General features: G+C 35.3%; 6 protein-coding genes across 8 annotated transcripts; 4 read left to right on the forward strand and 2 right to left on the reverse strand.

Annotated features, from left to right (window-relative positions):
* The first annotated feature begins 754 nt into the window (after nucleotides 1-754).
* On the forward strand, nucleotides 755-3,207 carry LOC108214909 (cytochrome P450 81Q32). The gene is made up of 2 exons (XM_017387153.2): nucleotides 755-1,735; nucleotides 2,527-3,207. The coding sequence occupies exons 1-2, from the start codon at nucleotides 806-808 to the stop codon at nucleotides 3,145-3,147; spliced, it is 1,551 nt and encodes a 516-aa protein (XP_017242642.1). The 5' UTR covers nucleotides 755-805; the 3' UTR covers nucleotides 3,148-3,207.
* A 625-nt stretch (nucleotides 3,208-3,832) lies between these two features.
* On the forward strand, nucleotides 3,833-5,714 carry LOC108214910 (cyclase-like protein 2). The gene is made up of 7 exons (XM_017387154.2): nucleotides 3,833-4,380; nucleotides 4,470-4,514; nucleotides 4,606-4,678; nucleotides 4,776-4,873; nucleotides 4,976-5,046; nucleotides 5,195-5,344; nucleotides 5,576-5,714. The coding sequence occupies exons 1-6, from the start codon at nucleotides 4,068-4,070 to the stop codon at nucleotides 5,318-5,320; spliced, it is 726 nt and encodes a 241-aa protein (XP_017242643.1). The 5' UTR covers nucleotides 3,833-4,067; the 3' UTR covers nucleotides 5,321-5,344; nucleotides 5,576-5,714.
* Nucleotides 5,715-7,104: 1,390 nt separating this feature from the next.
* LOC108211738 (cytochrome P450 81Q32-like) lies at nucleotides 7,105-9,098 on the forward strand. Its single transcript, XM_017383416.2, has 2 exons — nucleotides 7,105-8,111; nucleotides 8,350-9,098. Exons 1-2 carry the CDS (start codon nucleotides 7,206-7,208, stop codon nucleotides 8,968-8,970), a joined length of 1,527 nt encoding a protein of 508 aa, XP_017238905.1. The 5' UTR covers nucleotides 7,105-7,205; the 3' UTR covers nucleotides 8,971-9,098.
* A 184-nt stretch (nucleotides 9,099-9,282) lies between these two features.
* On the forward strand, nucleotides 9,283-11,251 carry LOC108213761 (cyclase-like protein 1). 3 transcript variants are annotated; one of them, XM_017385553.2, is made up of 7 exons: nucleotides 9,283-9,848; nucleotides 9,955-9,999; nucleotides 10,076-10,148; nucleotides 10,261-10,358; nucleotides 10,439-10,509; nucleotides 10,652-10,806; nucleotides 10,975-11,251. In XM_017385553.2, exons 1-6 carry the CDS (start codon nucleotides 9,422-9,424, stop codon nucleotides 10,775-10,777), a joined length of 840 nt encoding a protein of 279 aa, XP_017241042.2. In that variant the 5' UTR covers nucleotides 9,283-9,421; the 3' UTR covers nucleotides 10,778-10,806; nucleotides 10,975-11,251. The 3 variants fall into 3 exon arrangements, with proteins under 3 accessions (XP_017241042.2, XP_017241040.2, XP_017241039.2); XM_017385551.2 differs by having other exon boundaries at nucleotides 10,652-10,802; nucleotides 10,975-11,141; XM_017385550.2 differs by lacking the exon at nucleotides 10,975-11,251 and having other exon boundaries at nucleotides 10,652-10,928.
* Nucleotides 11,252-11,869: 618 nt separating this feature from the next.
* Nucleotides 11,870-12,648, reverse strand: LOC108211856 (peamaclein). Its single transcript, XM_017383565.2, has 2 exons — nucleotides 12,489-12,648; nucleotides 11,870-12,253 (listed from the first exon to the last, which is right to left on the reverse strand). The coding sequence occupies exons 1-2, from the start codon at nucleotides 12,571-12,573 to the stop codon at nucleotides 12,069-12,071; spliced, it is 270 nt and encodes an 89-aa protein (XP_017239054.1). The 5' UTR covers nucleotides 12,574-12,648; the 3' UTR covers nucleotides 11,870-12,068.
* Nucleotides 12,649-20,086: 7,438 nt separating this feature from the next.
* Nucleotides 20,087-22,045, reverse strand: LOC108211100 (uncharacterized). The gene is made up of 4 exons (XM_017382605.2): nucleotides 21,153-22,045; nucleotides 20,875-21,033; nucleotides 20,551-20,778; nucleotides 20,087-20,396 (listed from the first exon to the last, which is right to left on the reverse strand). The coding sequence occupies exons 1-3, from the start codon at nucleotides 21,390-21,392 to the stop codon at nucleotides 20,572-20,574; spliced, it is 606 nt and encodes a 201-aa protein (XP_017238094.1). The 5' UTR covers nucleotides 21,393-22,045; the 3' UTR covers nucleotides 20,087-20,396; nucleotides 20,551-20,571.
* Nucleotides 22,046-25,707: the final 3,662 nt, after the last annotated feature.

Here is a 25,707-nt window from a genome sequence, read left to right on the forward strand (position 1 = left end):
GCTCGGCTCGTTAAGTTAACGAGCTCGAGCTCGAACACAAAAAATTGTTCGTTAAGTAAACGAGCTCGAGCCGAGCTTTTAGTATGTTCGGCTCGAGCTCGGCTCGAGCTCGGCTCGAGCTCGTTCGGCTCGAGTTCGGCTCGTTAAAGCTCGAAAAAATGTAATATTTTCGGGTTTTTTTTATAATTTATATATGTTATTGGACTCAGAATTCAACATAATATATATATATTTTAGTGATGTAAACAAAATTTTAGGAAATAATAATTTTATTTGGTTTTTAACAGGCAAGTAGAAGTTTGACTAGTACCGCTAACTAGTGTTTAATCCTAATTTAGTGTTTCAATATTTTAAAAAATATTTTTTACCGATCCAACTGTATGGATGTTAACATATATACATTTTAGTGATATAAACAAAGTTTCAAAAAAATTGAAATTATTAGGTTTGCTATTTTAAGAGTCAACTAGCGGTTTGTCCTTATTTTTTTTCTGGCTCGGCTCGACTCGACTCGACTCGGCTCGGCTCGTATTTGTTCGCGAACAAGCTCGTGTTCGGCTCGTTAGTTAACGAGCCGAGCTTGAACACAATTTTTGTTCGATTAAAAAGCTCGGCTCGGCTCGGCTCGTCAGAAAAAAAATTAAAGCTCGGCTCGGTTCGGTCAAAACTCGGCTCGGCTCGGTTCGTGAACAGCTCTAGGTGTAATATTTCCGCAAACGCTGCGGTCAAACTTGAACAACGTATATATAAACACAAAACTAACTTGCAGCTTACCGGTTAACACCATCATCTCCGCGTGCCAATCATGGAGCTCTCAGTTTTATACATGCTCATAATATTTCCGATCTTGTACATGTTCACCAAACACTGCCTTAACAAGGTCCAAAATCTCCCTCCAACTCCGTTTTTAAATCTCCCGTTTCTCGGTCATCTCTATCTGCTCAAGAAGCCACTTCACCGGAAACTCTCCGAAATTTCCGCCAAGCACGGCCCTCTGCTTCTGCTTAACTTCGGTTCTCGCCGAGTTCTATTAGTCTCGTCTCCCTCTGCTGCAGAAGAATGTTTAACTAAAAATGATGTAGTTTTTGCTAACCGTCCACATTTGCTGGCGGGAAAGCATCTGGGTTATAACTACACTTCGCTCACGTGGGCTTCGTACGGAGATCACTGGCGTAATCTCCGTCGTATGGCCAGTGTCGAAGTGTTTGCAGCTCAACGGCTGCAGTCTAGCCAGTTTATTCGAGTCGAGGAGACTCGAATTCTGCTAGACCGGCTCTTTCGAGCTTCGAGAAATTCTGATTCTCGAGGCTCGAAAGAGCAGAGCGTGGACATGAAGTCCACGCTTTTCGAGATGATGTTGAATGTCCTGATGAGGATGATAGCGGGAAAAAGATATTACGGTGATGATGACGTGGCGGATGAGGTGGAGGCGAGGCGGTTTAAGGAGATTGTTACGGAGACCTTTGCTGTTAGCGGTGCTTCGAATTTGGGGGATTTTTTGCCTGTGATGAAATTGGTCGAAAAAAGAGGGATAGAGAAGAAAATGATTCTACTGAGGGAAAAGAGAGATCAATTTGTTCAGGAATTGATTGATGAGCATAGACGGAATATGAATGGCGGCGACAAGACGGAATCAGGTGGAACTGGAAGGAAGAGCATGATTGAATTGCTGTTATCTCTGCAACAAACTGAACCTGAATACTACAATGATGAGATTATCAGAGGTTTGATCCTGGTATGATTCTGTTGATTCTCTTTTACTTAGTTATTTAACAGATCTTAAATCAGAATTATCGTTGATTGTTTATATAGAAGTACTTTCGTGTATGGGATGAGTTGGTGAGTCTTATCAAAAGATTTGTTTGTAGTATGTGGACAAACAACCACCAAGACTCGTGTCAGTGTAATCCGATTGAAACAGATAGAGTGTCGGTTTAGTTATTAAACTTGATCCGAATCTCCGGTATGCAACCTAGAACATAAAAGGATTAGACTTGTTGAAAATTGGACAATGAATCTGAATTTAGACTTCAGATATGATTTTACTTAAACCGGACTGATTAAGAGGTGTGTATCTTTAGGTACCACACATGTATTAGTATAGATTATTTAGGGGGGACACGTGGTCCCGTACCTCTTACTAGATCCGTTCATGCTCTTAGATCTAGCTACACCTTTGACTTGCACAGCAAATATGTGCAGCGTTAACCACTTAACCATCAATTATAAAGACTCCATGTACACAACTTTGCATGCTGGTATGTTTCTAAAAGAGTCCCTGTTCTGCCTCTGCTTCGTCTTGAAAGGAAAAAATAGCATGTCAGTATACTTCCTAAAGAGGCTTTTTTGTATGGTTGAAATTTAGTTAAAGAAAACACGAATCAACTGAATCCTTAGATCAAATCGTTGATTTAAACTTAATAATTATGTTCTTGTGTGGTACACATGTGTCCTTGCATACTATATGTATCAATGTTTTGATTTGTGTCGAGGGAATCTAGTCTAACTGCTTTATTTTGTAAATAGAATCTGTTGGTAGCAGGAACTGATACTACAGTTGTAACTATCGAATGGGCATTATCTCTTTTGGTAAACAATCCTGATGTTCTAAAGAAGGCGCAAGATGAGATTGACAATCATGTGGGACATGACCGTCTCCTAAATGAGTCGGATATAGCTCAGCTACCCTATCTCCGTTGTATCATAACTGAGACAATGAGAATGTACCCAGCGGGCCCTCTACTGGTGCCACACGAATCATCAGCGGACTGCAAAGTAGGAGGTTACTTCATCCCAGGAGGCACCATGCTAATGGTAAATATGTGGGCAATTCAAAATGACCCAAAAATATGGGCAGAACCAAGCAAGTTCATGCCAGAAAGGTTTGAAGGCTTTGAAGGAACCAGAGATGGGTACAAGTTTATGCCATTTGGGTCGGGAAGGAGAGCCTGTCCAGGTGAAGGTCTGGCAATGCGTATGTTAGGGTTAGTTTTGGGGTCACTCCTCCAATGCTTTAACTGGGAAAGGATCGGAAAAGAATTAGTTGATATGACTGAAGGGCCTGGACTTACCTTGCCAAAGCTCCGACCTTTGGTAGTAAGATGTCAGCCCCGTATGAAAATGACAAGCCACCTGAATCAAATTTGAACAAATTATGCAATGAAATGTGATGCTCTGGCATGTAAGTTAAGAAGGCTGTTTACTGATTGTGTCTTGTATCTCATTGCCATTTTCTGCTTGGTATAATTGGCCCTCCATGCACGTGGTCCAGCATGGAGCAGTTGGTCTTTCTGTAGCTAGTTTTTGTCTATGGCATCTCTTCTGATCCACAACTCCCACTCAAATGAAACATAAAGATAAGATAATACTTAACTTTGAAAGATGTACATGTTAAGTGACGAGTTCTGCAGAGACCTCGAGGTGTTAGGGAAAAGGTTTTTACCGTGTTAAGTGAATTGTTCTCCTAAAATCTCAAAGTGTCAGGGAAAAGCCTTTTACTAGGATCATTACTAGCTTAATTTATGCGATTTTCCTGTAAACTGTAATTCACTGGCAAAATGACAGTGAACATAAACTGATATTTAGCTAAATGTGGACTCAGATTTCTGCTTGCCTATATAAAGGGTGATAATGTGCTAAAAAAGACCGCACAACACTGAAACTAAATTTTTGGGATCATAGTATGACGACTTCATAATTAGAATTGCCTTCTTGAAAAAAAAAAAGAAGAACGGCACGTTTATAATTATGCATCGATCAAAAATAGATAACTGATAGAAAACTCTTGTATTTCAACCATTGTATTAATAGTAAAAGAAAATCTAATATTACTATCTACATGTAGCCTTCAAATGAGGCTGTTCACAAAAATCATGAGTTCCCTGCTCTAAGAACCCCGAAAATTTGAGGCTCTTCCTAATTTTCTATCCCAGTTTTCCAAATTTGACCCTCTGGATCATCTATATAAACCAACCTGATTGTCAAACAAACTCGTGTGCAATTATAATCCATATCTCAGAGTCCTTGCTCTGTGGCCTGAATTTGTCGGCCACCTTCGTCTTCAGGCCATGGGTTCCAGCAAGACTTTGATATCCTGTGCCTTGTTGCTGGCTTTTGCCAGCCTCGCGTATTGTCAGGATCTTAATATAATTGACATCACACATGAGTATACTCCTGCTATGCCATCTTATGGCTCCAAAAAAGGTCTTGGGGAGATCTTGACTTTGGTTTGTGACCAAAGGAAAGGATTCAAAACCACAAACTCCTTATTGACCATTCAAGTTCATTCTGGCACTCACACTGATGCTCCTTCACATGCTTTTATCGATTACTATAATCAAGGAATTGATGCCACCACTCTTAGCCTTCAAACACTCAATGGTGATTTCATAATCTTTGATTTCTTTATCTTTGTATTGATTTATTTATACTACTCTTTGACTGAAGATCTGTTTGCTGATGTATAACAGGCCCTGCTATTGTGGTTGATGTTCCAAGAGACCAAAACATAACTGGTATGCTTCTGGTTTGATATTATTTTCCGAGCATCTACTTTATGATTCTATTAACAACGCATAACATTTTGACTTCATTTTCAATGCTCAGCTGAGGTTATGAAGAAGTTGAACATTCCAAGAGGAGTAAAGCGTGTTCTTTTCAGAACATTGAACACCGACAAGTAAGTCTTACAGATTCTTTATGAGAATGAGTACCGAATTTTAGCCTATGTTTAGCATATGATCTAAGCACAACTGCATCACTTTTACCCCTTTCAGGAAGTTGATGAACATCACCTTGTTCGACTCCAGCTATGTGGGATTCACCACAGATGGAGCACAATATCTTGTAGATAATACTGATATTAAACTTGTCGGTAAGACTGGCTGTCTGTATTTGGCTAATCATTCCTAACATTCTGCATATTTGTTGGAAATATTTTCCTAGTTTGTTAATCTCTCTCTCTCTCTGTTTGTAGGTATCGATTACTTGTCAATTGCTTCAGCTGCTGATGTTCTTTCTCCTCATACAGTATTGATGAAGAATAAGGTAAGTAACTCATAATCTACAATATTCTTACTGTATTCATGAAAAAATTTATCAGAATGGCATTCATAATCGCCAAGACAGTCGACTTCATACAGCAAACTTGCTTAGAGTTCTTGAAATCTATTCTAACTTGAGCAATATGAATTAGGATATCATTCCTTTGGAAGGCTTGAAGCTAGATGAAGCTAAGGTTGGTGTTAAATACAACATTCACTGTCTACCTCTGAAATTGCACGCTGATGCTTCTCCAGTGAGGTGCATTCTTACCCAATAAGCATCCCCCCTACATTTGCTTAATGTAAGTGCTCTCAGTCGAGTCCTCGTTTACTTCTTGTTACAAGTTACTAGTCTGACAAATACTATGCCTTGTTTCGTGCAACCATAACATCAGAAAAGTCTGTTCACAATAAAATAAGACTAATACTGCATCCACAAATATTTCTCCTACTCTGCTAATACGAAAGCCTTCTACTACCATTTTGCTGAGGATCACGACACGATCTTCCTAATGCAAGCTTCTGTGTTGCAGGTAACAAGCTAGATGGACTTGCTTCTTTAAAAGGTGGCAGGAATGGCAGCAGCAGAAATGAATATTAATTACGCTCATGTGTAGTCAAAGCCTTGTAAACAATATTTCCATTTAATAAAACAAGGCTGCTTTTGTTGTATCTGCTTCTACATACAAGGCTCAAATCAGTAACATCTGGTTTGGATTATGTTAAACCAGTACAATTAAATTGTTAAACATAAAGAAAATTGCAGCAAGATATGAACTGAATCATGACAGTGTTACAGACTTACAGACGTAACACGTTATTGAAATACTCCAGTAATCAAGAAGATGCTGGTGTTAACATAGAAAAACAATTTGATAAGTTATAATTACAGTATGATCACTGGGGCTTCAATAATACAAACTTATCATGTTTTACCAGATGGACTTAAGTACTTAACCATAATAGCTTCATTAGAGGCCTTAAACGCCATCTGTAAAGGCTTTTGTGCCGACAACAATATCTCAAGCAGTACATTGTACAAGATTCCACAAAGAGTGGTACATTGGCTATTGTTCATATTACCAGACAACATAATGATGCTATCTTATTTTTTGGTTCCAACAAAGAATTTGGTCCTGAATTTCTAAAAAATTGTTACTGATCAGAGACAAGGATCCCCTCACTACAAAATCCCTGCTGCATTTTACAGTTCACTATGGTCAGAGCCATGAAAGTTCTGAGTCCGGAAAGTTCGAAAGCCTTGAAGGGGCAAAAACTGGTTTAAGATTATGAAAACTAAATCCAATTATGTTGCCAACATAAATATGAACGGAAAGATGCACTAAAAATAGAGAAAGTTATCGGATTATTGTCACTTAGCCTCCAGCTACAAAGCAGGGATTTTTCGCTCACCCGCCGCAGCTCACACTCGATTCTTGAGATTTTTTGGGTGCTCGGGGATTCCTATAAATTCTTGTTAATAATTAATTTTATACTAGTTAAATACTAATTGTTCAAATACATGCATATATCTTTAATATATTAATATTTACCAAATCTCCATATTTTTACATTTGTCGAATTCCTATATTCCCGTATCGCGCACTCATGTACATGCACCGCCCCAAGATACCAATGGTCAAAACCTGGGAGATTATTCTGGTGACAAACCTTGGAAAATCCAGAAGTTGGCAAGTGTTGTCTCTTGTTACATGATTATCTATAACTTTTTAGTTCAACTGATTTACTTAATGAAAAACTAACATAAATTAACAATTATTAATCAGACTTTTGCTGATGCCATCTTATGTTTGTTTCAAGTGAGATAAATGCGATGCTCTGGCATAAGATTAAAATGCTTGTTGGGTGATTAAGTCTTGTATTTCATCTTACTTTTTTATTTGACAATCTTGGCCTTTCTTGTTGTCTTTAGTCATGGGAGCAGTGGGGTCTTCTGCACCTAACATACTTAGCCTCTGATGGTGCTCATTTTAAACGTAAAAGTCCCTCTCAAATGAAAGATGAAGATGAAGATAAGATAAGATAATAAGTCTGATATAGACTCATTCCAGTCCTTAGTGTCCAATAGATTTTTCGATATTAACACGTTGACATAGATTTGGGCTTAATCCTGCTTTTCCCATCACTTCTACTGTACAATCAATGGATATTGCTTATGTTTTCTACGCGTACCTTCCATGCATTATAGCTCTGTATGTGATCACGCAACATCTCCTTCACAAGTTCCTGAATTTCCCACCAAGTCCTTTTCCTGTTATACCTATAATCGGTCACCTTTACCTGTTAAAGAAGCCTATTCAGAAGACCTTATCGAATCTTTCCAATTTGTATGGTCCAGTGTTTTTCCTCCGGCTAGGCTCTCGTCCTGTCCTTGTTGTTTCATCTGTATCAGCTGCTGAAGAATGTTTTACCAAGAACGACATCAACTTTGCCAACCGGCCTCAGCTGCTCTATGCAAAATACCTCGGCTACAACTACAATAGTATTGTTTGGGGGCCTTATGGTGATCACTGGAGAAACCTGAGACGTATTTCCTCTATTGAGATTCTTTCAACTTACCGCTTACAGAAATTATCTCAGATTCGGTCTGATGAGGTACAGACACTGATACAAAGATTGGTACTATCTTGCGGTGAGGATAAGTATCAAACTTTGCACGTGAAACCTGTGCTCAGTACACTTATGTTCAATGTCATGACTAGGATGATTGCTGGGAAGAAATTTTTCGGGGAGGATACATTGAAGTCGGAAGAGGCCAAGAGATTTAAGGAGATAATAGCGGAGTCATCTGTCTTGGTTGGAGCATCAAATGTTGGAGAATTTATGCCAATTATTCGATGGCTTTTGTTCAATAAAATGGAAAAGAAGCTGAAGATATTGCATAAGAAAAGAGATGGGCTTGTGCAAAAGTGGATTGAAGAATTTCGTGACAAAATCTCAGATGGTACTGGAGAATCAGAGGAGAAATCTATGATTGAGATTCTGTTGTCTTTGCAACATAAAGAACCCGAATATTATACGGATGAAACTATCAAAAGTCTCATGCTGGTAAGAACTTTTGTCATGTGTGTATAAATAAATGAAACTGCGGTTTGAACTTAACAACATGACTGAGAAAATTTGAATTGAATAAATATAAAGAACTAAATATAAATTCATAGTATGTCCAATCTTGTAATGATTTGTCTCCTACAGATGAATCCATTTGTATTATTGAAATTGATTCCATGCTTTTAGCTACTCGTTTAATCACCTGATATTATATGGACTATCTTGCTTTGTGTAGGCTCTGTTACAGGCAGGGGTCAGTACATCAGTTGATACGATGGAGTGGGCGATGGCATTCCTTCTTAACAGTCCGAATGTGCTCAAGAAGGCACAAAGTGAAATTGACAATTGTGTCCCACGACATCGTCTAATTGATGAGACAGACTTGGCTGAGCTTCCATATTTGAAATGCATCATTCGTGAGACAATGAGGATGAGTCCAGTAGCTCCATTCCTTGTACCCCACGAGTCGTCGATGGATTCCACTGTATGTGGTTTTTTTGTCCCCCGTAAAACAATGTTATTGGTGAATGTCAAATCAATACAAAATGACCCTGGTTACTGGGAAGACCCTGATATATTTATGCCAGAGAGATTTGAAGGTCTTGATGTGGCCAATGTGGGGTGTAAGTGGATGCCATTTGGATCAGGCAGGAGAGGGTGTCCAGGAGAGGGATTGGCGATGCGTATAGTTGGATTGACACTAGGAGCATTGATTCAGTGCTTTGACTGGGATCGCATGGGCGAGGAAATGGTGGACATGACCACAGGAAGTGGACTAACCGCACCCATGGCTCAACCATTGATGGCTAAGTACAGGCCTCGTCCGACAATGATCAACCTTCTGAGCCAAATTTAAAGAGTATATTATGCAGATAGTTTGATAACTTTGTTAGTTTCATACATTTTAATTCGAATTTGCCAAATATTAGTCTTGATAAATTTCTTATAAAGGGGTTGCAGACTGTGCACTGCATGTTTTTGTTACTCTGAAAGCAAAATTTTCGAATCATTATATGTTTTTGTGGTAAAAGTTAAGAATTTAGAATTATCTAAAAATTTATGCTTTAATCAGATATTAAAAAATTTATGTCAACCATTAGTCCATTTTAGTGTATTAATAGTAGAAGGATTTCTTACCACACCACCTGGATATACGACTGGTTCTGCTTGAATTGCTCCAAAATTGAGGTGCCGTATAATCATAGATTCCTGCTAAAAATAATTACAGGTTCTTCTTAACAATCTACCGCGAATCTCTAAATTTAAAGGCTTAAATCATCTATATATACCGTCTTTCTCATCAAACGATGGCATTGTGTTCCATTTATAATTTTGCATTTACAAGTTTATTTTACATTGTTCCCTATAGATTGTTCCCTGGCCTGAATTTTTTCATTTCCTTCTGTTTTATTTGGGCCATGGGTTCCAAAGCGTTGTTTTTCTTCGCCTTTCTAGCTTTCTTTGTTGCTGCTACCTTCGTAGAATGTCAGGATCTGAATATAATTGACATCACACACGAGTACGTTCCCACGATGCCATCGTATGGCTCCAAAAAAGGTCTTGGAGAGATTCTGACATTAGTTTGTGACCAGAGGAAAGGATTTAAAACTACAAACTCCCTGTTGACAATTCAAGTCCATTCGGGCACTCATACTGATGCTCCTTCACATGCTTTCATAGAGTATTTTAATCAGCAGACTGATGCTACTACTCTTGACCTTCAGACACTTAATGGTGAATTCCTCTTCTTATTTTTAATTTATATTTGGTAGCAATGGCAGATGTATAATCTGGTTTCATTGCCGTCTATTAAAGATATGTTTGCATATGATCTCTGCAGGACCTGCCATCGTGGTTGACGTTCCCAGAGACCAGAACATAACTGGTATGCTCATGACACTTCTATTACTTGAATGCCATACCCTTTACAAAGCATGACTGTTTGATTTTGCATTTCTCAGCTGATGTTATGAAGCTTTTGAATATTCCCCGGGGAGTAAAGCGTGTGCTTTTCAGGACCTTAAACACCGACAAGTAAGTTCTCAGAACAACGATACACTGTTATCCTTATGACCATCTGATGATTATTACTCTATTTGTTCATCAAATGGTCTGAACACAACCGCGTTCCCTTTCCTCCTTTCAGGAAACTCATGAGTTTTACAGAGTTTGACTCGAGCTACGTGGGATTCACACAGGATGGAGCACAATATCTTGTAGATAATACTGATATTAAACTTGTTGGTAAGATGTTAATTTCTCCCAGTTGTCTACATTTTCATACATTTTTATTCAAAATTATTAACTTGTTTTCTGTTTTATAGGAATTGATTACCTGTCAATTGCTTCAGCTTTCGATGTTCTTTCTCCACATCTAGTATTGATGAAAAATAAGGTAAGTAATTGAACTTCTATAACATAATCGACACTCATTCAGAATTTTTAGTACTTTTTCCATCAGCAAGGTAGTCAGAATCGATACGAGTGGCTTGGATAATGTTTTGAAATCTATTCTAACACTGAGCTATATGCTTTAGGATATTATTCCTTTGGAAGGCTTAAAGCTTGATGGAGTCGAGGTGAATGTTCCATACACCATTCACTGCCTACCTCTAAAGTTGCACGCTGATGCGTCTCCAGTGAGGTGCATTCTCATCAAGTGAAGCCCTCCGGCTAAAGTAGCTTAATGTAAGTAAGTAAGTCCTCTCTCTTCCTCTTCCTCTACATGACGAAGAAAAAAATCTGTTACATAAAAATTAAGGGCAATCTGCATATACCAGACTTCCGTCAGACTCTGTTGACTCGGAAGCCCTGCAACATTTCTGACATGATCTTGCTAATACAAGCTTTTGTGCTGCAGGAAGCGAGTTGTACGTACTTGCTTCTTCATTTAACCGATCCTGCCCGCGACAAACTTCCTGCAGCAGGACCAAATTTTTCTTTTGCTTATGCGGTTTACACGCCTTGTAATATCTGACAATATTGCCATTTAGTAATAAAAATGGCTACTCTCTTCGTGTTTCTTTTATATCCTCGCCTCAACTACTCTCTTCGTGTTTCTTTTATATCCTCGCCTCAACTTGGCGGCGATTCATTGTAATACGATTATTAGTTGATTACAAATTATTTCCCTTCGCAAAATATTTACATTACTGCATTGACGATACGCAGCTCTGTTCTAAAAGTCGGTGATTAATCACGATTAATCCTTGTTTCGTAGCTTGCTGAATTGATTAAATATCCTATTATTCCCCAATCAATCTAATTAATCCCGGATTAATCCTTGTTCCGTGACGTCACCGATTAAGTCCGATTCTCGCTTTTTACAACACTGATGCACAGAAAAAAAGAACAGAATACAGCTGTGCTTTTTCTGGGAGAAAACATGAAAATGGGGCGGCAGTGGGAGAAGCTGACAGAACCACTTCACCGACTTATCTGTCTAGCTTTCTGAATTTCAACAAAGGCATCATCGCTTTCATCGTACACTAGCATCCAACAAGCAATCAGCATTTTATACGCGTAATAAACCTGATTATGGCATAAACCAGTACTTCTGATCGCGACTAATCCTCTGGTTTTGATTATTTCCCTTTCAATATTTTTTCGGGCAGTTTCATCGGGTTATTTCAATGAACGATTCTGCTTAGAAAGATTACTTAACCACATTTTACAGAACTGAGTTTCTTCATTGTCATTACAGTATTTATGCTACAAATTCTGAAGTTTCTTGATCATCCAAGCATTTAAAATCATTTATTTACAACAACTTATTTTTTTATATAAATCATACAAGTAATTCCAGCTTTCAGTCATGATAATATCTCGTTTTGTGCTGCTAAACACAAATAATTAGTCTATTATCTTGATGAAAGCAAACAATTACATGTAAAAGTACATTTCAGACGTAGCTGAGCATGAAAGGCTCATTTTATTGGATTTTCAGGGAAACAATCAAGGGCACTTGGGCTTGCCCTTAGAGTTCTTCATGTCTCTGTAGCAAGGGCACTCATCTTTGTGACCATAAGTTCCAGAAGGCACACAATGGCACGCCTCACAGCAGATCCCACAATACTTCAAGCACCGATCTTGCACCCCTGCTTTTGAGCACCTCACCGCGCACTTGGAGTCGCAGAAACCTAGCATAAACATAAACACAGACTATTATACAATTCGAGCCTGAAATCAATAGATGAAAAACAGAAACCAAGCATAAACATAAACACCGAGTATTATACGATTCGAGCCTGATATCAATAGATGAAAAACGTCATCGTTTAAAGTAACCAACTCTTCCAAAATACATCTGAGATAATTTGGTATTCAACAAAATAAGCTTAAGGCATGCATGTCCATTGTAAATATTGAACTTACTTGAGCCAGCCATTGTTGTTTGCAGGGACTGGCCGAGCACAAGAGCTAGGACTAGAAGGCTCGCGAGAACGAATTTCATCTTCATCGAGGATTTTCTTCTTTCCGCGATAATTTATAAATTTTTGTACGTGACTAAGAGTTTTCGAGAGGGTATATTTATAGGCACGAATTTAGTGTGACCCGAAAGTTGTTGGAAAAATTGTTTAGCTCCTAAGAATGAAGTTGAGTGGAGTACAGTCTGTCTTTTCAGGTGGTTTTCAATTTTTGTGGTGTAAATCTCATTTTCATACTACCTACCTGCTTAACAACTATAAATTCCCTTTTTTGCATATTCAATCATTTATCAACTTTGCCGCGTAGCCTGTAGTGTTTGTTCAAAATCTCTGTGGTTAGGAAAACGATTAACGATGTTTCTCGGTTTTTAATTAGTTGTTTTTTTTTTCAATGATGAATCTGATTAAAGCATATTATTTTATTTTAAAAAATTGAAAATTACATGTTCAAATAGGTTGGATGAGATTTTTAATGATACTCCCTCCGTCCCAGTCAATTCTATACAGTTTCCTTTTTGGGCCGTCCCATCATTTCTATACATTCCAAAAATAGTAACTTTTAATAATATAAAACACTATTACACCTACTACTTTCTTCCACTATCTTCATTCTATAATAATATAAACACTATTACACCCACTACTTTCCTCCGCTATCTCATATCTATCATTAAATATAAATGGGTCCCACCACTTCACCCATTTTTCCTCTAACTTTACTCACATTTTACACTTTTTCTTGGTCTCCGTGTCCAAACCATTTGTATATAAATCACCGGGACGGAGGGAGTATAGTTTTTCTTATATTTCAAATCATACAACATATATGAATTCAATAAAATTTTGATGAATTTGACTACTCAAAAAATCTCACTATAAAACTTATCAGAGCAACTTCCTTTCCAAATACAATAGTGGTATAGTGTAATTTATAATGTAAACTTAACTATAATTCAACATAAAAATAATGCCAAACTTACACAATATGTTTAGTGTAACACCAAATTGCATGTTTTCAAAAAGTTATAATGTTGCTGATGTAATTCTTAAACCTGCATATGTTTTGTTTTTGCATATGTTTTTTTTTAGTTACTCCCTCTGTCCCATTTAATTATATACGTTTCTTTTCAACTGCTCGACACGCATTTCAATGCTCTTATAAAACACAGTTCCGTAACTTATTTTTGAGATTTTCTTTTTATGAATAAATATATAACATCCAAACTTTAATTCAGAAAAATAAAATTTTAAAAATAAATTACACAACCACACTTTACAGGAGCATTAAAGTCCGTGCCGCGTCCTCGTCCCCCAATGTATACTACTCAGGAGGACGGAGGGAGTAATAAATTATTTATAAGTTCAGTCAAATGTACGAAATATGTAAGCTGGCACGCAACCGAAGTTGCTCTGTCATTTCTGCGTTCATGAGAAATAGTTCACACTCTAATCCCCTTCTACTTCTACTTGTGCCCAATACTGAATCTATCCTCTTTCTTTCTATTCACACACAATTTCATCTTCCAAAAGTTAGTAACCTGATTCAAAACTTTATACATATATAAAAATATCATTTGAGCTTAATTATAAAAAAAAAATTGTTCGAAAAACATCATCACTATGGTAAGACAGAGCAGATATTATCCGTGTCCGAAGTAAAGCGGATATTATTCGTATGCGGATCCGACGATTGCGGATACGAATACATATATAGACATATCCGTATCCGAATTATGCGTTTGACAACCTTCCATTGACTAAGTGAGTGATAAATTATAAATTATAAAGTAGAAATTATACTTGTTATTTTAAGTAAACTAATTCAATACAATTACAAACTATAATATTTGTTAGAAGACAGTTTGCAACTTAAATTAATTAAATACAGCTTTTTATATATATAATTTGCAATCAAATACAAAAAATGTAACGTTTTGTGAAAAAGTTAATTAATCTCAATTACGTGCTGTGTAGGTTATTTTTTTGTCTCATTTGGTTATATTTGGTTGTAAATTGTGATTTTATAAAAGAGTTGTGTTCTTTTTTTTTTACTAAGTAATGTTTTTATTATAAAACAAAAAATGACGTTTATTTCTCAAAAAGTCCTGTTATTATTGTATTTGTTTCATTTTCTTACAAATTAAATATTTGCCAAATATATTATATTATAAATTATTTAAGAAAACATATCGACTTCACTTCATTATAAATATTGATAATACAGATGAACCGTGCTTGTGTAATTATAGAGAAAAAATTTAAAACGGTACGCAACAAACTACGAGCCATAAGTAGTGATGATATTGTAAACAGAAAATCTGGAAACGTCTAAGGTACTCATGCTCATGCATAGTGGTTTTCATAATTTTTTAGGTAAACTGAGACTATCATTAAAACCACTAGAGACGTGACTGATTGTTACCTTACTAAAGCTACAGACCAAAAGAGAACTAGAACCTAGCCAAACATATCCAACAGCTAGAATTTCAAGAGACTAACAAATAAGTCATGTCCACCTTGATTAGAATGTTCAATATCAAATTAATAACACAAAAAATAAAATTTTAATATTCAGACTATGTAATTTCTTACCGTCAACAACATTTGTTTACCGTTGCACAACATTTTTTTACCGTTTTCACAACATTATCAACAATACTAGTAGTGTTTGTCGAAAAAAAAATAATACTAGTAGTGTAGTTACTTTTTTCCCTAATATATTTTTGCCCCTGGCTAGTATATCTTTGCCTTTAGTTAAAAATTTATTACTGTAACAATAAAATTTAAGGAGATTGAATAAATATATGCATATAAATTACAAAATTTTAATCAGGATCTGCCTCTACTCCTCGTTCACGCCCACCATCTCTACTCCTCGTTAACGCCCACAATGACAACGGCATGTTTCCCCATAGAAACAGATGTACACCCATTTCCTACACACATACATGAGACATGACAGAATCAATTATTTAGCTAAGAATAAATAATACTATGTTATTGGGCCAAGAATTCTCAGTTAAGTTGTGATAATAAATTCTTTAACTGTCCTAGTCATCTCATCTAGTTGGATGGCTTCTTTGGAGCTTTATCTCCAACATGAAATTATTGATCCATATATATATATATATATAGGGACTTACTCGAGTACAAACCTTCTTTATCTTCAACATGAAATTACCGGTCCATATATATATATATATAGGGTCTTACTCGAGTACAAACCTTCTTAACGTACAAACTACAAACTAAATTTAAAAAGTCTCCAAATCAAATTGAAACATAGCACATATGGTATGGAAATTAATCATTGCGAGATGAATAAAAATACAATGAAGTCAGATTTCAAAAAAAGTTCACCGATTGACGGGAAAATTCAAATTAAGAACAGAGGGGATTATGTGGATCATGTGTGGGAGGGTGTATATTAACTGGTGTGTGGGCTAATAATTTTCGGATGAGCCAGAGTCGAACGCGGGTTTCCCGGGACAATAGAGAAATCCACCACTTGGGCTATCCAATTTACTTTGTAGTTTGTACACTAATTTAACTAGTTTTTTAACCCGTGCAAAGCACGGGTTGTTTTAAATTATTTTTTTCAATATATCTAATATATTTTTGTTCATCATTTCTAAATAAAGATTATTTGTATTATAAACGTAATCTAAATGTAATATTTGTTTGTATTTGAAGTATATCATGTGTATGTTAGGCTGCCTCCGCTTCTGGCTATTCCATCTTGTTATTTTTTTTTATTAGGACTTCTACTTTCTTTCAAACACTTTAATAAACTTATAAATCTAGACTTACCTCTCACTAATAGTCCACTTTTTTCTTTTTGAGAAAAAAGTCACTTTTTTTAAGTTTATCCAAACGACCCCTGTATTGATGTATACACGTAACCTCATTATTATGATATTTATTAAAATATAAATATAAAAAATATAGACTATTTAAAATTTTATTATATAATTGAAATACCACTCGCCTAAAATTATTGAAAATTTGTTACAAAAAATGAGATTCTTGCCGAATTAGAGTCTTTGTCATATAGTTATATATTATATTTATAATCTTTCTAATATATATATATACACACACACATATAATTTTATTAAATCATAATAATTAAATTCTAAAAATCGGCCAAATTAACGGATTAATCGATAATCGGACGGATTTTGATCCAATTTGATAAAATCCGGTTAAATCGATGTCTAGTTGGTAAGAGATTTGATTAATAGCTCGAAAAATCTACTTAAAGAATTTTGGTAACTGTCACTTAATAAAACATAATGTATCTTCCCTTTATTAATTTCTTAGTACCAGATTAACTACCAGAATTCCGGTAGATAAACAGAAAAACATTTGCAGGTGTTCCAGAAAACCCTTCAAAATAATAATACATATGCACAACACAATTTATGAAATTCTTCTCATTTATGCACAACATGAATCTTATAAGAACCTGATATATCATAATTGTATGCATGTGTAGATATCTTTTCAATGCTTTACTAATCTAGGTTTGAGCTTCTCTTCACTATACAGTACTTACAGTTGGAGCATTTTTATTAACTTACCAGGAGTCTACTATTTTGTTTTACATTTAAGAGCTACCTAAGAGGCTTTTGGAGATGGTTTTAATGTTGCTTTACTGCAATCTTTGAACTACAAGCCACTGATCCATTAAATTTTGATCCATAAAAAATACTAGATATTTATCTTTTATTAAATCATAATTATAAATATTATATACTTATATGTATTGGAGTTTTAATTATAAAGTAATTAATGTATATTAATGAAGAGATATTAATGTCTAATAAATATGTTAGCATAAAAGGTCAATAATAGCATCACTATTTATGAATATATATATGTACAATGAGAAGGGTAGTTTAGTCTCAACGAATTAAATTACTCACAGTTCTTCTATTAGATATATAATAGATAGATTTGTATTTGAACACTCTCATATATAGGAACACTTTAAAAGAACAACAGGACTAACACTATCATAACTCTAATGTCTTCTATTTCAAAATTATATTCTCTTTTTATAAACTAAAAAATTAAAAATATAATTTATAATTAGTTAAAAAATAAAAAAAATAAAACTGCTATTAATAACATATGTTAATATTTATAAAAAGATGATAAATATATATTGTTTCTAATACTCATTTACAATTTACAAGATCATCATGTAACCTTTTTTATTTTAAAGCATATTTTTTATATATTTTCAAATAATACAACATATATAAATTAAGTAAAATTTTGATGAAATTGACTGCCCAAAAAATTCCAATATAAAACTAATCAGAGCAATTTCAACCCAACTACAATACTAGTATAGTGTAACTTATAGTGTAAAATCAACTACAATTCAACATTAAAATAATGCCAAACTTACGCAATATGTTTAATTTAACACCAAATTGCATATGTTTTTAGAAAGTTCGAGTGTTATTGATGTCATTCTTAAACCTGCAAATGTTTTGTTTTGGTTGATAAATTACTTATAAGTTAAGTCAAATATACGAAATATATAAGCCAAAGAATGGCACGCAACCGAAGTTACTCTGTCATTTCTGCCTTCATGAGAAATTGTACAACACTCTAATCCCCTGTGCCCAACACTGAATCTATCCTCATTTTCTCTATTCACACACAATTCCATCTTCCCAAACGTTAATCACCTGATTCAAAACATGAGAAAAGCAACCAAATGGTTTCGCAGCCTCTTTGGCCTAAAAAAGCCGAACAATATCACTACAACCACCCCCTGTACTGATGCAAAACAAACTCCAAGTCGACGTTGGAGCTTCAAAAGGTCTACCTTACTCAAATCATATGTTTTAAGAATGACATCAATAACAATAGGCTTGAAAAAAATCATTGGGTGGTAAAAATCCTAGGATGGTGATTTTTCCGCTGAAAGAAACAGAGGGTCTCCTGCAATTTCATCAAAAATATATGATTAATGTCTTTCAGCGGGGGAAAAAACCGTTGGATGTCAAATATCCTATACTGCAACATAGGACCCGGACCCTTACTTAAATACACTTACTTAAATAGTTACATTTATCTTTCAGGAGAAATCTATCCATTTGAGCATATTAAGAACAGAAATTCGTGTTTTTGGTGATGGCATGTAGATATAAAAGATTTAACATACTAGCACATATTAAAGCTAATGAAAGAAGGCCCAACTCACTGAAACATTCAACATACACCCGAATCAATCACTAAACAAAATTTTCAAACTCAGTAAAAAGCACGCCTTTTTCAATCACCAAACACAATTTCTTGGACCATACAGGCAACTAATTTAGATATTTTTTAGGTGATATTCGCACAACAGTAGCTGGTAAAAACACGAATGTGTAAAGAAAGAAACATGAACATGATCATTGTAACACCAAGTTGGATATATGATCATATTGTAATAATCTCTGGCAGGAGGTGCCACCTCATGTATTGTCTTGTTATCTAGCACTCATCTTATTTGCTATAGCCACTGTTAAGATTGAAATCTTGAACTGTCCTATTTTGTTGCAGGATAACTTCTCCTCGGATGTAGGTGCAAGTTGAGAGTCTGTAAGTTGAACATCATCAAATTATGTACAATTTTTCATTCATCATTGGACAAAGGATTATTAGATGATCTGTGCTTAACAAACCTTTTTTTCATGTGGCCTAATCATCCATCTAGATTGAAGGGTGAATTTGAGTAATTTTGGGTATCATCCCAACTGCTAAGATTTTCCAGCTCCCTAGTCTCACTAGTTTTTCATTCATACCATAATCCAGTGCTGATAGTAACTTACATGGCGATAAGATTTAAAATTTAAAAAATTTAAAGTCTTAACACATGTCATTGCTGCAATTTATTGTCCACCAGACATTGCAAAAGGAATTTCAGTGATATTACACCGACTGCAATAGGTTCTCAAACTTCAACACACTGCAATGCAGATCTTGGGAATATCTTTTTAAAAAAATAAATAATTACTGCTTCTCTAGATCCAACTTAACATTAAAAAATATCATATCAATGTTAACCGTCCCATTTTTATCCTCTTTTATCTTAAACCATCTACATAACCCCTATAGTGCAGTGAGTCGTAGAAATGAGGTCCGGATCCGTGACAAGCAATTGAGACAATCATCGTAAGTAATTGATGGATCTGGACCAATAATCTAAAAATAATTCTTATATCTATATCAGCCTTTTAGACTATGCCATTTTAATTATAGTTCACTGCTTGGAACATAAAATGTGAAAATAGTAGATCGCACAGATCCTCTTTAGCTTCCTACGAGCTCTCTTAGTTAATTGAACAACTTGTAATTGGTAACTAATGTTAAAATGAAATCAACAACTAGTAAGCCAAGGACAGGGACAAGACACATGGAGAATACTACAGTCGCAAGCTAAGGGCAGGGACAAGATGAAAGAAGGCATACAGATTCTACATAAAACAACCTTCTACATACAACCTGCATATCACCATAGAATACATAAAGGCGCCCTAGTCAACATTAATGTCCAAGCCATTGCATAGATAATAGATAGATAGACACACAATTATATAATACATACGAGAGAATAGAATCCATCCAAGTCAAGAACCTAAGAAGCATAATCGTTGGGGGTACTCCCCTGTAGCTTCAAATTAATTATTACATAGATAGACATTAGATAATATTTAAAACCGAGGCGACACAATAGTTAGATGTTACTTGCCATCACCAACGGTTTACTCATATCGGACACACTAGTTAGATGTTACCTGCCATCACCCACGGTTTACTCTGACACATAAAACGAACAAAGGTCATATCCCTGCATACATTCCAAACAGAGTCAAAACAATGGGTTGCGACAAAGTTAGTGGCAGCAGTAAGATGAGAAAAATACTAGTGGTTGGCAAGGGACAAACACCTAATAAGAGAAGGAGAAGAAATAAAATCACAAAAACATAAAAGTCTAAGGCTACCTTGTTGCTCATGGCCTAATTTCATGGAGAATAAGGTTCAGGGGGCTGTCTGATCCGAACCAACTGAACATCTCTAACAGTAATAGGGATACAAACAGCGACCTTAGCTTGAAAGGACTGAGTAATGTTTTGAGTTTTGTCAATGGCTTCAAACGTGATGTAGTACCTATAAGCACAAAGAGCCTCAACGTTGGCCTTGAGCAAATTCACAACCTCAAAGTGTGTTCCCTGTAAATAATAGTAATATCAAAAAACATAAGTACTGTATAAGATATCAAAAGGGTAAAAAATACAAGGGGTACTAAATAAAAATAAATCAATTACATTTGACTTGTTGTAATCCTCAATTGCTAAACGCGAGCAATCCATGATTTCAGTGAACACATCTGGATCAGACACCCTGATATTTGCTTCGGGGTCGTAGAGACGAACAAGGGGACCAGCCTCAGTGATATTCGAATAGTCTCCTTCAAGGTCAAAGTTCTACGACGGTAAAAACAAAACAATTAGAGATTCGGAAAACGTTAAGCAAATTAAATCTAAGATAATTATTATTATAAACTACATCTAAAGAAAAATTGTATATGTAACAAGATACTCACTTCGTTTTCTATCTCGTCAAGACGCATACTGGCATACTCCCGAAACGTCATCCTATGAGGGCGACTGGTATCTACATCCTTTGCGAATGCAGAAATTATTGTCGAATCCTTAAAATGTGCTATGTACATGTCCAATCGTTCTTCCCTCGATTTTCCCTTTGATGTTTCTCCCTTCTTCTGTTTCTTTGGACCCGCTTGCTGATTCGCCGTAAGATGGTGTGCACCCTTGCAGCCGTCCATTCTCCCAAACCCTAATTTCCCCTCTTCTCTGTCTACTTTACTTTCTCAACGTCCGTCCTTGTAACAACTGGGCTTAAAATATAAGCCCCGATCACCATAATTACAAAAAAAAAATAAAAAATTAAATGGTGTAAATAATAATTATCGCAATTTATTAAATTTGTTTATAAATAGAAGTTCTTCCCAAAATTTTGGAACAAATTAGGGTTTAAACCCAATTTGGGATTTTCAATTTTGTGTATTGGATTTGTAAATTAAGCTTGGGTGTTGTTGTATTTGGTGTTGAATTGAAGAAAGGGGAGAGGTCTCGGAGATGGTGGCGGCGGGGGCACCACCGCGGCACGTCGCCAGCTTTGGCAGCCGGAGGCGCAGAGGGAAGTGGAGTGGTCGACGGAGAGCAAAACGGAGCTGTGTGTGTTGTTTTGGTGTGTGCGGCTGTGTGTGGGCATGCCGGGGGCGGCGACGGTGGTGGATGATAGAGGGGAAAGGGAGAGATGTGCGTGTGTATGGGTTGGTTGTGTGTATGTAAAGCGTGTGTGTGGGGCGCGGAGGGAGAACGGAATCACCGCCGACGGCGGTGAGAGCATGGAGAGAGAGGGGGAACTGGGGAGGGGAATGATGGGGAGGAGCACGGAGAGAGGGGCTGAAGGGGCAGTTCCGTAATTTCACAAGAAGGGATATATAATAACAATAATATAAAACTAATAATAATAACAAAATACTCTGACAAAAAATAGAACAAAGTTTCATGTAGTCCACATATTTACTGTAATACCGTTGACCACGTATGTTCTGCAACTATAGAATAAAAACATTGTAAAATGTGTTAATTTGCAAATCATTTTTTTTTAGCAAGTTATTTTGCAAATCATGTTCTATAAACATGATTATTTTGTTAAAAATCTGCAAAACATGTTAAGTTTGCAGAACATATTTACATATTACAGAACATATGTGTTCTACTTGTCAAATATAAATGATTTTCAATATTTTTCATGAAATAGTGATATTTATAGAATGTATTTCACAAAATAACAAGTTTCATACATTTTGCAATGTTTTTATGCCATTCTATAGTTGCAGAACATACGTGGTCTACGTTACTACAGTAAATATGTGAACTAAATGGAACTTAACTCTAATTATTAAAGGGAAAAAAAAGGTTGGGAGAAGATTGGAATTTAAGACCTGCAGTGTAATTGAAAATAAATGTGTTTTCATTTTCATTTTATTTTTTTCATTTTCATTTTATTTTTGAAGCAAAAGTTTAAGAGTTAAATTATGTTATAATTACATCCATTTTTTTACTTTATTTCGTCTTTTTAAAAAATTCTGGAGTAGAAATATGAGTGAAAATTATATAATTATATAAGATTTGAAATTGTACAACAAATATTAGAGTGGAAATGGATTAATAGAAAGAGAAATATCCATTTTAAGGGTATTTGTAATTTTAATGAGGTGTTGTATCATGATTGTAGATTTTCGAAGACATATATATAGATGTTGTGAAGATAATTATGAAATAAGAAGAATAAAATCTTAATTTGAGGATGAAAGGATGCGAATTGGATTGGGATGAAGAGTTTTCGTCATTTTATTTTGCACTGCTTTTAGACCATAAAAAGGATTCCTTCCTTAAAAGTTAGACTATCAAAAAGAAAATTTTGTTTTTGATATTTAAATTAGAGGAGCTCTTAAAAAAATTATTTTCCAGATAATTTGAGGGCTACAAAAATTTTCCTTTACATAATACAAAAGATCAAAAAATATAATGTTATAAAATTATGCATTAATAAAATCGAATAAAAAAGTTCATGCATTGGATGTCTTATTTGAAGAAATGTACAGAAAAAATATAACTATTAAAAAAATATATCGAAAAAATATAGTGCTGATCATTTTATTTGTTGAAATAATATTTCAAGTAACGTATGTTATTCTAAAAACATAATATAATCAATCTCAATCTTGCATCAAATAGGTCTAACGTTCAATTAAAATACATCAATATATCTCAATCTTTCATCGAATAAGTTTAAATAAGTTATAATAATAATTAATTTTATTTTATAAAGATAGACACGTAAGAACTCAAATCTTCCGCTAGAATAGTATTGTTTGTATGTTGAGGATTGAACAGAGCATCAAATTCCACTCTCTCATAGCTATTGTCTTCTCATGTTCCCAACCATTTTTAATCTAAATATTTTTCCTTCAAAGCACCAAACTCCACTCTCTCATAGTCATTGTCTCTTCATGTTGCCGACCATTTTTAATCTAAAATATTTTTCCTTCAAAGCAACAAACTCCACTCTCTTATAGCCATTGTCTCCTCATGTTCCCCACCATTTTTAATCTAAAATAGTTTTCCTCCTCGTTCGCACCCACAATGACAACAACATGTTTTTTTAAAGAATCATCACCACGAGTAGGTGGTAGCCTGTAAACACCCATTTCCTACTTATACAACATATATGTAACGGTAAATAAATACATAGTCCAAATATTAAAATTTTGTTTTATGTGTTATCATTTTGAAATTGAACATTCTAATCAAAATGGAAATGAATTGTTTATGTTGTGCACCGGTAAAGAATTACATAATTCTATTATGTAAAGAATTACATAATAAGATGTTTCTACTATAATCTTTATCTACACATTTCGCATGCTTAATAAATTATTTTAATATTTTAAGTTTCGTTTTAATATATTAATTTTATAAATTAAATCAAATGGAAAAACAATTTTTTGATATGTTATGTAGGAGGCAAATTTTCGGGTCACAACAATGAAACTGATCATGGCCTGTTTTTTCTTCTTCAGGGATTAAATCACATCTTGAACCGTCTCAAGTATTTGATAGTTTCCGGTAAAAATCCTATGCAACTACGACACAAAATCAAAGAAAAAATATTAAATAATTCAAAATATATATTGATATACAAACGTGAGGGTGGATAATTATAAAATTACCTCTGATCTTTTATCGATCCCACCTCTGTCTTCATCCAATCTTCTCTTAAACTCATAGTCAGCGAGAAATCCAGCCTCATATTCTTTAACACCTCTGTCTTAATCCAATCTTCTTATCTATTGGGGTTTTCTACTTTCAAGGGGTAATAGTGCCAAACGCGGTCTAATATATCTTGGGGGAGTGTTCAAACTTTTCTTTTTTTTATATCCAAATATGTTAGGTCCCGATAGATGGTTTAATTAAGCTAGAAGGGGGGGGTTGAATAGCTTAATCACCAATTAAAAATATTTATGTCGTTTTAAAAAGTTTTCACCCCTTCTTTAGAACTTGTATCGAGAGTATTGGCAGTTACGTGCGGAAGTGTAAGAAAAGAAAAGGAAAATATCACACGAGCGATTTTATCCTGGTTCGCGGTGGCTAACTCAACCCTTGGAGTCCACTCACCCCTAGTCCAGTCCCCGAGCTCCTCCCCGGACTCGAGATTTTCTCTACTATAAAGAACTCCTTTACAGTAGGCGGAGAAGCCTTTACAAATATATATCTTGGAGCGTAACTCTTCGTTACCTCCTCACTATAAATGTAAATAACAAGACTTGTCTCGGAACGTAACTATCCTCGTTACTTCCTCAAAGTCGTTGCACCTCCAGTGGTCTTTGTACTTCTAAACCTTTCGCCGGTCTTGGATCTTAGGTATTAGGTCTTGGGTCTTTCCTCTTCTTCACGGTGCGATGACTATCAACTCCCCGTCAATACGTCAAAGACTTGGGTCTTAGAACGAAGATCACCTCACTTCACTTCACCTCACTGCAAAAGTTAGAACACAATATCCACAAGCAAATATATCCTTGTTTTATAAAAGTTTTGGTTCCGCAAGTTTTAGTCCAATTTTAACCACGTTGAAATTAGTCGATTATAACGTTTTAGTATGGTGGTTAAGTCGTTGGTTCAATTTTAACAAATTATATCGCGCGGAGAAATATAAGTTGTTGATTTTAATAAAATCGAGTGATGAGTGAGTTTGAAAAGACGGAGTCGAAGTCGAGCAAGATATATCGCACACACTCTCACGAACGCAATCGAACCAAGTAGCTTGTTCGGATAACACCCCGCGATAGCGAAAAGGCCCAAACGGGGTTTACCACCGAAACAAGTAAAATCACTCACGTCACACACGTTCGGAAAATAAACACGTAATACCACGTATCTTATCTTAATGATATCCCCACCGAGCACAGGGCTGAAAAATGGGTTTCTCACTAAAACAAGAAGGGTATGGGAGTGATGGGAATGGGAGCACAAATATGAGTTAGTGAGCAAATAAAGTTAGTGCACAAA

Source organism: Daucus carota, chromosome 3 (genome assembly GCF_001625215.2).
Source record: "Daucus carota subsp. sativus chromosome 3, DH1 v3.0, whole genome shotgun sequence".
Taxonomy (NCBI): Eukaryota; Viridiplantae; Streptophyta; class Magnoliopsida; order Apiales; family Apiaceae; genus Daucus; species Daucus carota.

Bases quoted from the DNA above. Each gene is read 5' to 3' on its own strand.
- LOC108214909 (XM_017387153.2), top strand. From the start codon at position 806: ATGGAGCTCTCAGTTTTATACATGCTCATAATATTTCCGATCTTGTAC. The intron at 1,736-2,526 runs GTATGATTCTGT...TTTTGTAAATAG, and splicing joins TTATCAGAGGTTTGATCCTG to AATCTGTTGGTAGCAGGAAC.
- LOC108214910 (XM_017387154.2), top strand. From the start codon at position 4,068: ATGGGTTCCAGCAAGACTTTGATATCCTGTGCCTTGTTGCTGGCTTTT. The intron at 4,515-4,605 runs GTATGCTTCTGG...TTCAATGCTCAG, and splicing joins AAGAGACCAAAACATAACTG to CTGAGGTTATGAAGAAGTTG. The intron at 5,047-5,194 runs GTAAGTAACTCA...AATATGAATTAG, and splicing joins CAGTATTGATGAAGAATAAG to GATATCATTCCTTTGGAAGG.
- LOC108211738 (XM_017383416.2), top strand. From the start codon at position 7,206: ATGGATATTGCTTATGTTTTCTACGCGTACCTTCCATGCATTATAGCT. The intron at 8,112-8,349 runs GTAAGAACTTTT...TGCTTTGTGTAG, and splicing joins CTATCAAAAGTCTCATGCTG to GCTCTGTTACAGGCAGGGGT.
- LOC108213761 (XM_017385553.2), top strand. From the start codon at position 9,422: ATGGCATTGTGTTCCATTTATAATTTTGCATTTACAAGTTTATTTTAC. The intron at 9,849-9,954 runs GTGAATTCCTCT...TGATCTCTGCAG, and splicing joins TGACCTTCAGACACTTAATG to GACCTGCCATCGTGGTTGAC. The intron at 10,000-10,075 runs GTATGCTCATGA...TGCATTTCTCAG, and splicing joins CAGAGACCAGAACATAACTG to CTGATGTTATGAAGCTTTTG.
- LOC108211856 (XM_017383565.2), bottom strand. From the start codon at position 12,573: ATGAAGATGAAATTCGTTCTCGCGAGCCTTCTAGTCCTAGCTCTTGTG. The intron at 12,254-12,488 runs GTAAGTTCAATA...TGTTTATGCTAG, and splicing joins AACAACAATGGCTGGCTCAA to GTTTCTGCGACTCCAAGTGC.
- LOC108211100 (XM_017382605.2), bottom strand. From the start codon at position 21,392: ATGGACGGCTGCAAGGGTGCACACCATCTTACGGCGAATCAGCAAGCG. The intron at 21,034-21,152 runs GTGAGTATCTTG...TTACCGTCGTAG, and splicing joins TTGACGAGATAGAAAACGAA to AACTTTGACCTTGAAGGAGA. The intron at 20,779-20,874 runs GTAATTGATTTA...TATTATTTACAG, and splicing joins AGGATTACAACAAGTCAAAT to GGAACACACTTTGAGGTTGT.